This window comes from Panthera pardus, unplaced genomic scaffold, assembly GCF_024362965.1.
Source record: "Panthera pardus isolate Hobbes unplaced genomic scaffold, ASM2436296v1 HiC_scaffold_8, whole genome shotgun sequence".
NCBI lineage: Eukaryota > Metazoa > Chordata > Mammalia > Carnivora > Felidae > Panthera > Panthera pardus.
Window position 1 is genome coordinate 9580068 of NW_026527013.1, and position 15067 is coordinate 9595134.

The window sequence follows — 15067 nt, forward strand, 5'->3', positions numbered from 1 at the left end:
ATTTTTTTTTTTTTTTTTTTTTAAGGAGGCTCCATGCTGGACACGGAAGCCCGCCTTGGGGCTTTAACTCCCAACCCTGAGTTGAGGTCAAGAGTCAGATGCTTGACCGACTGAGCCCCCCAGGTGCGCTTGAACTGGTTAATTTTATGTTATGTGAATTTCACCTCACAACAACGACAACCACGAGAGAGAGAGAGAGAGAGAGAGAGAGAGAGAGAGAGAACAGATGAAGCCAGCACAGAGCATGTTCCAAATGGGCACCTCTGGGTGACGGAGACCGGGTATTCAGGGACCCGCAGCAATCCCGGGGATTGCTGCATCCTGGGGGATGCTGATTAGAATTTCAGAATCCTGGCCCCACCCCGGATCTGCTGGCCGAGAATCCACATTTTACCAAGATCCCTAGATGATCCGTGAACGCACAGCAGTTCGAGAAGCGCTGTGCTGTACTATTCCTTTCTGTCTGTTTGGAACCGTTTAAGGATTATAACGATGGAAAGAGAAAAGAGCTTGCCTGCGGAGAAGCGTTTCAAGCAAACGCTCGCACTGCTTTTTTGCCAATTCAAAAGTTGGCAGCCTAGGGACCGAGTGTTTTCAAAGTGCCGAGACATGTGCCCGTGTCTTTGCCTGGACTTCCTCATTCAATCCTCACCCCCGCTCGAGGTCGGGAGGAAGGTGCCGTTATTATCGTCCTCGTTTCATTGACGGGGAAACTGACGCCTGATAGTTGCTGGCCCCTGGCGCCAAGTTAAATGCTAAGTCAAACAGCGGAGCTGGGCTTAAATCCCGCCCTTGGGTCTTTAGACCACAGGGTGCAAGGTCCTGGCTTTTCACCCGGAAGGGACTCCGCGGCCCCAAGGGTTGCAAGGTCCTTACCTGCCCCTCCTTTCTCATTTCACCCATCGCACGTTTCTTGAGGGCCTCCTGTTCCCTCACGCCCAGGGATGTGCCGAACCCCAGGAATTCAGGGCTGAGCGGGACTTGCCTGGCCCCTGTGGAGCTCACAGGCCGGTGGGGCAGACGGCCGGGCAACCCAACACCGACATTACGGCCCGCGGGAGAACCGCTAGATGGGTGCCTCGTGCCGCTGCGGGAGGCCAGGGAGGGCTTCCTGGAGGAAGGTCCCCGCAGGTGACGTCGGAAGGGGCTCGGTCTGGGAGACTCGCGGCAGGCGGCTCCGCTCTGCTGGGGGTGGGGCGGGACGGGTGGCCGTGGGCGGTGTGGGCGGTGCTGGGGGCTCACCTTCATCATGAGCACGATGGTGTTGAGGGCGATCATGGCCATGATGGTGTACTCGAAAGGCGGGGACACCACGAACTGCCACATGCGATACTGGAAGCTTTGCTTGTTCTGGGGCATGTGTCGGGTCAGCGGTTTGGCACTGATGGCGAAGTCGATGCAGGCCCTCTGCGGGAGAGAGGCCGGCGGCTGGACACGGGGCACCCCCCACCCCCCCGGCCCTCGGGCATGTCAGCCGAGCCTGCCCCCAGCCAGGATTCCTCACGCCCGTTGGGTCTTCACGCCCGCTTCCTCCTGCCAACACCCGCGGTTCCCTAAGAAGTCGTCATCTGCCCACGTGGGACGCCATCAGCAACCCTACTTTGCAGGCTCAGAGAGGCTGAGTCACTTGCCTGAGGCAGCACAGCTGCCAAGCGGGCCAAACCCGAACCTAACCGTTCTTTCCTACTGAGCTCTTTGCTTCGTTTCCTCCTTCCCTTCGAAGGACGGAGGGATAATGGCCATTCAGTGTGAGGGGCCAATAGAGCAGAAGAAGGATGCATTCCCAGGTCCTCCACCTGGCTGAGCTTGGATGGTTCTAGAAGAGCCAAGGGCCACATCTGCGCTCTCTCGGGAGGACTGGAGTTTCACTCACAAATATTCACCACCCTGCCCTCGGGGAGATTACACTTTGCCACCCCACGGACATCAGACACAGATGTGTGACTTCCTCTGGCCAGTGAGATGTGGATGGGTGGATGGAAGGGTCACTTCCGGGCACAGATCTCCCCCCCGCCCCCGAAAGTGCACAGTGGTTTGCCATTATCTCTTCTTGATCTGAAGTGTCTCGGAGAGCAACCAGAATAAAGGTAATGTGGACCAGAGCCTCCTGGACGTGCGGTGCTGGGCAAGAAATCAATCGATCCCTGTGTGGGCATCTGGCACTGAGATTCCGGACATGCTTGTTACTGTGGCATAACCTCGTCTGAACTGACTGATACATACACCTTCTTTCGGTGTGTTTTCCTCTGGGAACCCCATGAAGGGCCGTCCTACAGACTGAATGCTGCCCGGAGGATGCTGCTGCGCCCTCCCCAGATGCCCCCAGAAGCTGTTTTCTGGACACACGCGTGTGCCTGTGTGTGTGCCTGCGACGGGGGGCGGGAGTTGTCAATTTTTAAGTGAAGGAGGCAACTGGGAAGCGGCACCTCATTTTTCTCCAGGCTGTATTCCTCCATCATCTTGTCCCCCTGCTCCTGGAAGGTGATGATGATCAAGGCCACGAAGATATTGACGAAGAAGAAGGGGAACACCACGAAGTAGACGACGTAGAAGATGGACATCTCCATGCGGTACCCGGGGCTGGGGCCCTGGTTCTCAAAGGTGGCGTCCACGGAGTGCTTGAGGACCCTGGGAGGCGCGGAGCAGGGGGAGGGGGAAAGCGGGACAAGCAACGGGAACGGAGGGAAACATTAAAAGAAAACAGCAACAAGATGGAAATAGTCGTTATTTTCCGACCCCGACTCCTGTGGTGATTTTACGAAGCCAGAAGAGTTCCCTCCTCCTTCGTCTGGGGGGAGTGTGGACAACGCTCTCAGTTACCTCTCCCACCGCGTCCCGGGGGCTATCAGGGGCTAGAAATGATTTTATCTATGGCCTTGGCAACCCTCTCAGGGAGGTTATTACTGGCCCCGTTTTGCCAATGAGGAAACTGAGGTTTGGCAGTTTAAAGTGACCTGTCGAAGTTCACCCACTAAGGCCTGGCCAAGTTGGGATGGGAAACCAGGCTGGTGGGGATGGATGGGAGGGTGTATGGGAGTCATGGAGGCACACACCTAAGTGCGTGTGTGCTGGGGGGGGGGGGCATTTAAGCACAGGTGGTGGTGCTGGGAAGGTGTAGTGGGGATGAACATGGGAGTGTGTGTCTGCAGAGCTGCTCTGAACAGCTGCACAGGTTGTGCACTGCTCAAGGGCTCTGTGCCTCAGGGGTGCCGTTCGTACTGGAGACATGATAGATTTGTGCATTTATGAGGACAACTTTTTGGCGGGTGGCCACGAAGTACCTTATTTGAACAAAATCATTCGGTACATGCCGACCACATTCTGACCGATGGAAGTGAAGTCTGTTGAAGAAGCGCTTCCCAAAAAATTTGCCCAAAGGTGCCGTATGGGCTAGCACTGGCCCCGTGTGCATGGGTCCGGCCCTGGCCTTGCACAATTCAGCCTCACCACAACCCTGACTGGCCCTGTCTGGGTGAGGAACGGTCCCGTGGTCAAAGGGACTTGGAAAATGCCACGTCCAGGCCTTGTCCTTGGAGATCTGTGCTCACCAGCACAGAAAGGGTTAAGAGGACGTGGCTGCCTGCGTCCATGGAGCCTTTCTGCAAATTAGAAACAGCATCCCATCTGGGAGGGTGCAGGGCCCTGACTCTGAGGGTTCGGCGAACTGCACGGAGGGAGGCCTGCATTTCGGCCCCAAACGAGCCCAGCCACGCGTGCAGGCTGCTGTTCTGGTGACGGGGCCCCCCGTGCACCCAGCGGGGTCTCCACCTCGGGAAGCCGGGAGCAAACCCCTCCTCGTCCAGGCCTTTCTCAGCGCTGGGCTCTCAGACCCTTCCCCATCCTGCTCCCCGGGGGCCCCCGACTCCCCCGTGGCGCTGTCTGGTGGGCCTCTTACTGTGGCCAGCCTTCTCCCGTGGACACGGTGAAGAGAGTCAACAGAGCCCAGAGCACGTTGTCATAATGGAACTCGTACTTCTTCCACTGTCTGTCCCGGGCCTTCACCTCGTTCTTCTCGTACAGGAGGTACTTGCCGCTGATGCAGAAAATAGGGGCCGTTAGTCAACGGAGGAAGGGGACCCTCATCTTTGGTGACCAGAGGTAAGAGGACGAGGAGGCCCACCAGCCCACATGGCATCCCTCAGCCCAGGGAGTGGAAGCCCCCCGTGCGGCTCTCTGATGGACGTGTGCACCCCCTTGGAGGTCCTCCGATGAGGCCACGGCCCCTGCTCCCAGCGGGAGAGCTGACTCAGGACCCAGCACTGTCTTCCAACATGAAAACTTCCAGTCCTGCGGGGGGGAGCCTCAGGCTTGGGGGGATGCTGAGAGCAGGGAGAGAGACAGGAACTTTTCTGGGTCCATCAGACCGAGGGGGACGGGGGCTGCTCCTTTTTAGGGCAGCGATACAAGGCTTAGCCCCAGACCCGTGGCCGAATGGAGTCCTTCCAACGTCAGGAAACAGCCTCCGAGATAACGACAGGCTGCCCGTAACACTTTACACGGCGACAGCATGTACTGGGCACGTCGGTAAGGGCTTAGCGATTTCCATCATGAGGGGGCGCCCGGGTGGCTCAGTCAGTCAAGCGTCTGACTTCAGCTCAGGTCATGATCTCGCGGTTCATGAGTTTGAGCCCCGCGTCAGGCTCTCTGCTCTCAATGCAGAGCCTGCTTCACCCAGCTCCTCTGTCTCCCTCTCTTTACTCCTCCTCCACCCTCTCTCTCTGTCTCTCAAAAATAAATAAACATTAAAAAAATTAAAAAAGAATTTCCATCATGAAGATGACCCAAAGACGGGCGGGGCGGGACTCCAGGCCCGCAAGTTCTGGTCCACAACTCCAAAGTCTAGAAAGTTCTGAAAACCAAATATCTTCCTCTTCACTCAGAGGGTGAACGTTATGGCTTGCAGACCGAATCTGCACCTGTTTCTGTCCGGCCCACAAACTAGGAACGGTTTTCTACGTTTCCAAGTGGTTGAAAGCAAATCGAAAGAATGCATTCGTGACAGATGAACCTTACACCGACATTCAAGTTTTCGTTTCTAGAAATAAAATTTTAGGGGAGCCTGGCTGGCCTAGACAGAAGAGCATGCGACTCTTGATCTCAGGGCTGTGAGTGAGTTCAAACCCCACATTGGGTGTAGAGATTACTAAAAAATAAATAAATAAATAATATAGAAATAACATTTTATTGGAACCTTTGTTTATGTGTTGTCTGGCTGCTCTGTGTCATTTTTTAAATGTGTATTTATTTTTTAGAGAGAAAGGGGGGGGCGGGGGGGGAACAGAGACAGAGTGTGAGTGGGGGAGGGGCAGAGAGAGAGGGAGACACAGAATCTGAAACAAGGCTCCAGGCTCCGAGCTGTCAGCACAGAGCCCGACGCGGGACTTGAACCTACGAACCGCGAGATCATGACCCCAGCTGAAGTTGGACGCTTAATCGACTGAGCCACCCAGGCGCCCTTGGCCGCCCCGTGTCACGACGGGAGGTGCAGCTGAGACCATGGACTCCATAAAGGCAGAAGTGACGCGCCATCTGGCCCTTGGCGGACAAAGTCCGTCCACCTCTGATCTAATTCGTTTGGCGGCAAAACCTGACCCCCCCTGGACCTGAAGCTCTTTATACTTGCTTTTCGTCCCATTTGCTGCAAACAGTCACGTGACCCCGCGCCAAAAAAAAAAAAAAAAAAAAAAAAAAAAAAGTTTGATTACAGGGATGCCTTAGACCCAGCGGAGGGAGTCACGTCCTGCGTGGAACACGCGGTACACGGTCTTTCTCAAACAACTGCAAACTATTTTGAATTCTGAAACACATCTGCCCGTAAAGGTTTTCAAACAAGGGGACGCGGACGCGTGTTAATATCCCCCAGGTCGATCCCACGTGGCGACGGAATGACGAGTTAAGCAGCCAGCTTAGGGCGCTTCCTACCTACCCCGACGCTTGTCCTCCCTACTCCAGACCCCAGCGGGCGGCCCCTGGCTCACTTCCGGAGCCCAACACTCCAGTCGCCAAGCCCGGTGGCTCGTGCTTCCGGCCGCCCCCCCGCCCCCGCCAGCCCCTCGGTGGGGGCACCGAGCAGAGCGCAGACCCACCGACAGTCTTTCTCAAACTCCTTGGATTCGTCGGTGCAGTGGAAGAACTTCCCCTTGAACAGCTGCACGGCCACCACGGCGAAGATGAACATGAACAGCATGTAGACGATGAGGATGTTGAAGACGTTCTTGAGCGAGTTCACCACGCAGTCGAACACGGCCTGGGGGGACGGGGGGCGGGGGGGGGTAGGTGGAGGGGAGAGAGAGCGCGTGAGGGGCTGGGGGCCTGCCCGGTCAGCTGCCTCCAGCAGCCCACGATCGTTCCATTTCACCGACCAGGCCCCACGCCGAGTCACGCTTAAGGGCCCGCGGCTCTGGGAGGTAGGTGCTGGGGCTGCACTCAGTCCTGGCTTTCCGTGCATCCAACCCCCAACCCCCGCCGTTTTCAACTCCCGGGAAACGGGGCGGCTTCTCTGAGCCTAAGACAAGCTCACAGCTCTTCAGGGCAGGAGGAACGGGCAGACAAGGAATTTCCTGTTAATTCTGTGTCCCTGCTTCACTCGTGGCCCCTTTTCCCATCCCCTGGACCGCTGAGCAGTAGGGGGCGCTCTGCCGGTGAGAGCCGACTTCAGGTGCCCCGGAGATCCTGCCCCGGGTGACATGGAACCCTCTCACCATCTGCCCAAGAAGGCAGGGGTCCAGGCCCGGAATGTCTCCCAGCCCGTTCCGCTTCCAACCGCAGCGGGTCCTAACCGCAAGCGGACAAGGGTCCTCGAACCTACTGGAACTACAGGCTGGCTTCGGCAGCTTTCCCCAAGGGAGAGAGTGCATAGCTTTCCTGGGGGCTTTTATTTATTTATGTTTTATCTAATTTGATTAATTAATTAAATATTATTTTTCAGAGGGAGAGAGACAGAGTGAGAGCGGGGGAGGGGCAGAGAGCGAGGGAGACACAGAATCCGTAGAGGGCTCCGAGCTGTCAGCACAGAGCCCAACGCGGGGCTCGAACCCACGAACCGTGAGATCATGCCCTGAGCCGAAGTCGGACGCTTAGCTGACTGAGCCACCCAGGTGCCCCTCATGGGGGCTCTTAAAGGGGGCCGTGACCCAGGAAAGGGTGAAGAACGGCAGAACTGAATACTGCTGGGCCTCTCCGTATTTCAATGCAAGCAAGCTTTCATGTCCAAAGGGCGGCCACCTATTGGCTAGCGATAGTGCAAAGTCCTGGTGACAGGGGACATTTCTTTAGGGCCTGCAGGAGCCCGACACTAAATAGTGCTGAATCGCACGGCAACGAACTTAATCACTTTCCACGTCTTCAATCCTCTCGAGCGAGCCAGAAGATCTTGCTTAATTGCTACTCTTAACAGCTAACCCTGATACTTTTCCTTTTCAACCCGTGTTCAAAGTCCTTTCCAGGCAGTCTTTTTGGCGGGATCTTATTTATTTTGAGAGCGCGCGCCTGCGAGAGCAGGGGAGGGGCAGAGAGAGGGAGAGAGAAAGAATCCCGAGCAGGCTCCACAATGTCAGCGCAGAGCCCGATGCGGGGCTCAGTGTCACGAACCGTGAGATCACGTGTGACCTGAGCTGAGATCAAGAGTCGGATGCTTAACCGACTGAGCCACCCAGGCACCCCTCTTAGGCTAGATTTTAAGAACAGTATCTTGTCTTTGGGGAACATGTTTAGTTTTATCTTCTGTTGGGTTCTTTCTGCTCTTCCCGCTTGAGAACCTGGACACGGCATTTCTTTTTAAAATACGTTCACTTAAATTTTAAAAAGTGATCGATGAAATAAACCTGAAGAGAGGATACAGGTGGTCCTCAGGTGGAACGCCAATTGAAAAGATGCGTTTGAATGACTGGGTTTCATTTCCTTTTCTTTCCTCCTGAATGACAAGCTCTGGGAAATACTGGTTCACACTGTTGTGGAACAGGAGATACTCGGACCTGGAACTGGTAGGTGAAAAGTCAAAAGCTACGTGGGACCAGAAACCTAGTTTCTTGCTTCCCACATCAGGGTTGTGCCCTACTGTTATCCGTACGGTAGCTTCGTGGGAATTAGGAAAGGGGATCCTGACCTCAAGACGCTTCATCTCATGGAAAATTGTCACAATAACACAGATTCTGTCAGGTCAGCTCACTTTACTGCCATCTGCTGGAAAGCTGTAATAATAAATACATCCATCTACGATGGATGTGATGTTACCAGCACCCCTTTCAGTGTCGTGTCCTTGAGCAGTGCTCAACCTGCCCAACTGTACACGGCAGCAACCCTGACGGGCCTCCCACATGCCCCAATCTCACCTTGAGCTTTGGCAACCGCTTGATGGTTTTAAGAGGTCGTAGCACCCGGAGGACTCGGAGGGACTTAATTGTGTTGATGTCCTTTCCTTTGCTGTTGCCACTGTGGAGGGACGTTAGGGTACGGAGAGGGGAAAAGAGGGAGCAGAAGTCAGTCTGGGTGGGGGGTGGCCCACAACTCCACGTGACCCTGCCCTCTCAGGCCCAGGAGTCTGGGGTGAGCCTGGCGCCGGCCTGCCCTTGCTGGGGAAGAGTGGCGAGCACCCGTGCTGTGTTTGGGCTCAAGAGGTAGCCAGCAGACGGCCTTCTGTGGTCCTGGTCTCAGGACTTGTTAAGGGCCCTCCACCACTTGGCTGGGCCTGTGTAACTGCATGGGGTGGCCCTCAGACCCAGCATGGGGCGGCTGGTGGCCCCTGTGGGCTTTCACTGGTGCTGGAGAACGGGATTCCCTGCCTCCCCTCCCAACAGGATCCAGGAACGAGTTAACGTGGCCCTCCCTCAATATTCCCTGAGCCCGCGCGAAAGCAAAGAACCGGGACGTCAGAGGCTGATGTTGAACCTCTGCCAGGGTCTCAGGCCTCATTCTTCCAGGGTCTCTTAACCCAGCTTTTCTACGGGGTTCAGTGCAGGGTCGACTGGACCGGCGCCCTAGCCGTACAGCCCCTGCAGAGGCCGTGATACCCTCAGCCAACCATGATTCAGGTCCCCCAAAAGGAGGGCATTGGGTGCGGCCATCAGAGGCCTGCGGTTAATAGAACTCACCACCCGCCAGTCGCCCAAGCCAGAAACCCGGGTCCCGTTCAGCTTTCTGTCCTCCATCCCCAGTGGGTTACCCTCCTAACCTCTCCATCATCGTCCCTGGCCATCGTCTTGTGCTGGAGTCCCACTACCCATTTCCCAGCTCCCCTCCCCACCCCACCCGCTCCCTGTCTCCCTCTCCTTCCACCTTTTCCACACACGGTGGTTCAAAGCCAATGACCATGTCACTCTCCTTCTCAGAATCCTTCTGGAGAAATCTGAATGCCTAGAACTGCAAGCTTTTGGCTCGGCATTCAAGGCTCTTCAAACCCTAGCCCAACTTACCTTGCCTTTGCATTCCCATCGACTGCTACACACCCCAAGCCCCAGCCAGACTCTTTGCCTCCGTTTGTTTTTGCACCTACTGTCCCTGCTGCTAGAAAGGCCCTTCTGCCACCTGTCCGTTCCCAGGACTATGCAGCCTTCGCAGCCAAGTTAAGTGGCCCCTTTATCCGACAGCCTCCCCTGATTGCCTGCGGGTTCTACCAGACCCTATTGCTGTTTCAGAATCATCTTTGCTTCGTCTTTGGCTGCTGGCTTTAGAGAGAGAACTTCTCAAAGGCTTAAACTGTGACCTATTCTTCTATGGTTCATTTTCCCTTTGATCTTGGTTCTTGTCCCAGCTCCCGCCGTGTGCCTGGCGTGTGATCTCAGGACACACGTGAACGGATCCAGATCAGAGTTCTTTGAGGGTCTCCTAGCGAACATCCCCCCAGAGTTACCTCGTGGGTCAGGTGTAGAACTCCCAGAGACCCCTCCCATGGTGTATCTGGATACAACCCCCCCCCTCCCCCCGCCTTTTTTAAAGATCTCTTTCCTCTCATTTTTCAGGGAATAAAGAGCGGGAACTGGGCTTAACCCTGCGGGGCACAGCCATGCTCCAGGATCCAGCTGGAACATGTTTTTCCCTTTTGAAACCCAAAGTCACCGTTATCTCAAGGCCGTGCCCCCGAAATACGAGATGCACGTCAAGAGAGCCACTGAGATAATTTGAAGCAGGACGGGGACACAATTTGGATCGCACGGGGAAACGGCTATTTCTTCCCCAAGTGTCTTTCAGGCCTTTTGCTTTGGGAAGAGCGGAAGTCTCCGTACTAGAACATCAAGCAAGGGGGCATCTAGGTTGTAAGCGGGACCGGCTAAAATCCCGTGGGCAGATCCACTCCTCGGAAAGTGACTCCCCGGCCATCAGGGGGCCCTCTCTCCCAGAAGGCACTGTGTGCCCTCTGGCCAGGCTGAGAAACAATCTTGTTTAACGGAGGCACTGAGGAGTGTTCCTGGCAGGTTGGATCCTGAGCATGCACGAGTGGCTTGATCAAGGCGTTCTCACAGAAAACCACCCGCTTTTTGAACCACTTTGCTGAGAGTGTAGATATTCTTTGGGAGGCCACTTCCTCCTCTTACAGCCCAAGGCCTGGTTGTTAGGCGTTTCCACCCTTCTCCCATCTCGGGGTCTGGACACGCTTACTCCTTCGGGAATCACCTCCCCGTGCTTGTCTGCCTTGCTGAAGGGAGCCCCTGGGGAGGCCCCCCCTCCCTCACGTCCCTTCTAATCTCTGCCAAGAACCAGACTAATGGTGCGTTGCAATGGAAAGCAGTTGCCAAGACCCCTGAGGGCTCCCCTCCCTGGGGAGAGACCGAGGGGGGGCTCTGGTCACTGCAAAAAACAGGACAGCAGCAAGGACACGAGGCCATGGAAAGAGGCCCAGAACCAACGTGGCTGCACCAGAGCACGGAGAACGAGAGACAAAATGAGAGAGAGAGAGAGACAGAGAGAGAGAGAGAGAGAGAACTTTACCGTGTACTGCTCCTGGTGAGGTGGCGTTGGTGGGAGAGACAGATCGTAAGCGGCCTCAGAAGAGAGAACACAGAACACACACATACACGCACGCGCACCTGAGCGCCCCCTGCCCCACCCGGGCCCTGGGTTGGGGCGGGGGGCGGCAGCCTCAGGCTTGCGGCTCTGGCCGACGTCCATCCTTCCATCTGGAAGCCCCTGTTCGGTCCCCCTGCCCTCGGCAGGCTCCCGGCACTGCCCAACCGCACCGAGAAAGCCAAATTTCCAAGTAGCTGGACAGCCAGAGAGTCGTCAACTGCCGAAGGCGAATGCGCCCCTGAAGGTCACTGCCAAGAGCTGGAGAAAGAAAGCCCTTTCCTCCAGAGGTCCCGGGGGCTGGGAGGTTTTAGAACGGCTTGCCAGTTGGGAGCTTTGGAGTCGGGAGCACCAGGGTTTGGACCCCAGCTCTGCCTCTAAGGACCGTCCTCATCTGCAAAACAGACCCGGGGGATTCTGATGCTTGACACACAATAGCCACGGCCTTGCCTGGACCCCCTACGTGACGAGGGACAGGGAGGTCAGTGAAGGGTTCCGATGTGGGCTGTGGTTAGAGCCGGCTCTCAGGAGTCCCGAGAAAACGCGAGCCTAGACGAAGCCACCTTCGCACAACTCCTCTTTGGCCTCAGTCTTGGCCTCGGTAGGACCCTCCGACCATGGCGGGGAGGTCGAGGCCAGAGAGACCCGACTGCCGTCAGCGAATGGAAGCCTTGCTGCCGGGCAAGCATCTGTCCAGAATCCCCCGCCCTCTGCCCCTCTCGAGGTTGGTGGTGTTTCTAACGACAGAACGGCTTAAATGCCTACGAATATTCCCGATGGGGTTTTTCCTCCCCCGCCCCCCTTTTTATTTTATCTCAGGGGGTCTCAAAGCTCAGCGTATCTAGGGATCGCTGCGCACGTGGAATCGTGTCGCTTCTCCTTCGTGGACGGCTGACAGGTCTTTCAAGGACAGTGACTTCCGCCTAACCCGCTGACTTCAGGTGTAACATGGGAGTCTTCTGAATGTCCCCGTGCCTGTGGGAAGGTGGCACCGTTATGTCTGTTTTCCAGATGAGGAAGCTGAGGCCCAGAGCGGGGGGAGCGACCTGCCCAAGGTCACCCAGCGAGATTCAAGCCCCGGTTCGTGTATCTCGGGCTCAAATCTTCTCTCCGTTTTAGCGCACACAAGAAAAATAATGCCTTCGGTGCAGGGGCTGTTTGGAGGGTAGGATAAGAAAGGTGGCAGCCTGAGGGCTCCTTCTTTGGCTTCCCCGGCAGTTTTGGCTCCCGAGCATGCAGGAGTGGCTTGATCAAGGCGCTCTGCCAGCTGTGCCGGCCTGCCCAGAGGGAGGAGGGGCGGCGCCAGATGGACTCTTGGCAGTGAGGGCAGGATCGTGATCCGCCAGCTGCTGAGAAATGTCAGGTGGCCGCCCCGATGCAGGGGCATAGAGCATGATATCATGTGTGATGGCTCATGAGATGCTGTGTTAATGGCGGTCACGTGGACACGGCACGCAGTCAGTAGAAGGAGCAGGACGCACACACACACACACACACACACACACACAGATCCGGGTGAGATGCAGGAGGGGTGGAGACTGTCAGCAGAGCTTCGACACATCCCTTGGGAGGACCACAGGGATCGTTCTCCCACATCCGAGACGGGGCCACAATCACAGCACCGAGGCAGAATCCTTGCCTCCACCCCAAAAGGCCAGAACAGCAAGATTCTGAGCAGGCTCGTGTCCCCTTCCCCCGACTCTCGAGGAACCCAGGCGGGCTAGGCCGTCGAGTGCCATCCATCCGGCTCACTGGTGGAAGCTTCCAGGTTCAGGGCTGGGACGCGGGCAGCAGCCCTGAATCTGACAGCCGAGGCCCACGGCAGCCATCCTGCCAGACTCGCTTCCCTTCACACGCCCTCTGGGCCTCAATTTCCTCATCTACAGAATGGGGATCACGAGACAGCTTCCCACAGGAGGCGGTGGTGAGGGGTTTTCTATTTTATGGGGAAACCGAGGCACGGAGCAGGCTAAGGGACCTGCACACTGGAGACAAACCGGACAGACTTCCAGGAACCTCTTCCTAAAGCAATGAGACTACTCTAACACCTGTTTGGGGTTCTCAGCCTTGTCTATGAGAAGATGGCACAGGGCAGATAAATTGAGGTGAAGGACCAGGGAGAAAGGGAAGCAGAGGACGCTGGGGTTGGGCACTCAGGCTAAGACCCCCACAACTGCCAACGATGACATCCATGTAGTAACAAGGAAAGGCCATAAGCAAAGTCCTTACGGGGACTTTCTCAGGCAAGAGGCCAGAACCCTGCAGCCAGGAGGAGGATTCGGAAACGTTTCCGGGGAGGAAAGCAGCAGCCTGGGGGCTCCTTGTCTGGCTTTTTGGCGGATTAACCCCGGGGCATGCAGGAGCGGCTTGATCAAGGTGTTTGGCCAGTTGCACCAGGCCTGCAGCCCTGCCTTGAAAGAGAGATGGCGGCACCAGATGGAGTGTCTGCGGCAGAGGCAGGGAGGGTGTGGCAGGGGCCCGAGGGTCCGCCTCTCCCACCCCTATGGCCACCATAGACAGGTGCTCCTGTGACGGGTCAGCCTCTTCCAAAACCCCGCGAGAGTTGCCGGCCCTTGTCAGGATCCCACTGGCAAAATCTCACATCCCCCAGCTCCTGTGAGATCTGCGAGCCCATCGAGGCTCATAGGATGCCCTTAAATCCCAGTCTGGACCTTTTCCTTGCATAGGGATTAAAAAAAAACACCAAAACCCAAAACAAGAAGCCAAACATTCAAAACAGGGATTTTTCAAGGTCACGGGCTGGCTGGCTTTGTGCCTGTAGCAACTTCGCAGAAGCAGCTGAAAAGATTCGCTACAAACGTGTGCTGCCAGATTTCTGTGAGTTGGAGGCTCGTTTCGAATGCCCTTGGATAACTTCATATTTAAAATGAAAATTCAAAACAAAAATCAGCTCCCTCCAGCAGATTCTTTTGCAACACAAAGAATCCACTCTGCGGATTGATTTTTGGTGGAAAAAATAATTTTGATTTTTGCAGACTGCAGAGACTAATTGTAGCTTCGGGGATCCTAGAAACAGCATATTGTGAATTACCAGCTCATTATGGCCCAAGTCCGTCCTATGGTTGAAAGCCCCCGGTCTTTCGGAGGCTACCCCTTCCCCAAACTGTGAGGCCAAACTGGGGGGTGGAGGTGGGGCGGGGGAGGGGGAGGGAGGGGGAGGCTCCTTCAGCACTGAAGCATTTGCTGCGGACAGAGGTCTGGGAGGAGAGCGCCAAGGTCAAGGGTGAACTGACACGTCAGTCGCCACTTTTTCTGTGCTGCACCCAGCGGTGGCCGCGGAGGGCAAAATTCACCACCCAGGGCACAGCTGGCCAAGGGGTGGTTGTGTGTGGGCAGGGGGATGTGGCCGACAGGTGCTCACCCCTGTCCCTGTCCCCGTCACCTCCCGAGCCCTAGGAGACTTGGGGACTGTTGGAAAGACCTCATCCTGGAGGGCTCGAGGAAGTAGGGAAGAGGCGCCCGCCCAAACTTGCCCTCCCTTGTCACAAAGACCCACCGCTGCTCAGAGCATAGTGGGGGTCGGGTCTCCTGATGCCCGAGCGTATGGCGAAGGGTCCGCCTTCCCCAGGCCACACAGCCCAGGTTACGTGGATAGTCAGGCTCACGTCACCGGCAGATAAGGGCCAGGGCCCGGGGAGGGGGAGAGAGAGTGAGAGGGGGGAGAGAGAGGGACAGGGAGGGAGAGAGAGAATATGAACGAGACAGAAGGACAGAGGAGACACATGACACATGCTGAATGGGCTGGGTGGGCAAAGAGAAACAGAGACACACAGAAAGTGATAAACAGAGAACAGAAAATGGGGGGGGGAGGCGCACAGAAAGAGGGAGGGAGGGAGGGAGAGAAACGGAAGAGGAAAGAGCCAGAGAGGCAAGTCAGAAGGAAGAGGAAAAAGGGGAAAGGGAAAGAAAGACACAGAAGCAGGGCAGGGCAGGGGATCCGAGACAGAAAACAGAGACAGACAGGGGTGGAGACACAGGTAGGTTATCTCGGCGGGGGGGACAGATTCATTCTAGCCTGAGGGAGGTAAGACGTTTTGGCTCTTCTGAG

General features: G+C 56.3%; 1 protein-coding gene across 1 annotated transcript in view; it reads right to left on the reverse strand.

Moving 5' to 3' along the window:
• LOC109254011 (voltage-dependent P/Q-type calcium channel subunit alpha-1A) overlaps window positions 1–15067 on the reverse strand; it is a 277715-nt gene that overhangs the window by 36794 nt on the left and 225854 nt on the right. The window contains 5 exon segments of the mRNA XM_053897324.1: window positions 1243–1407; window positions 2427–2628; window positions 3896–4033; window positions 6087–6247; window positions 8331–8430. Of these exon segments, the coding sequence (XP_053753299.1) occupies window positions 1243–1407; window positions 2427–2628; window positions 3896–4033; window positions 6087–6247; window positions 8331–8430 (766 nt within the window).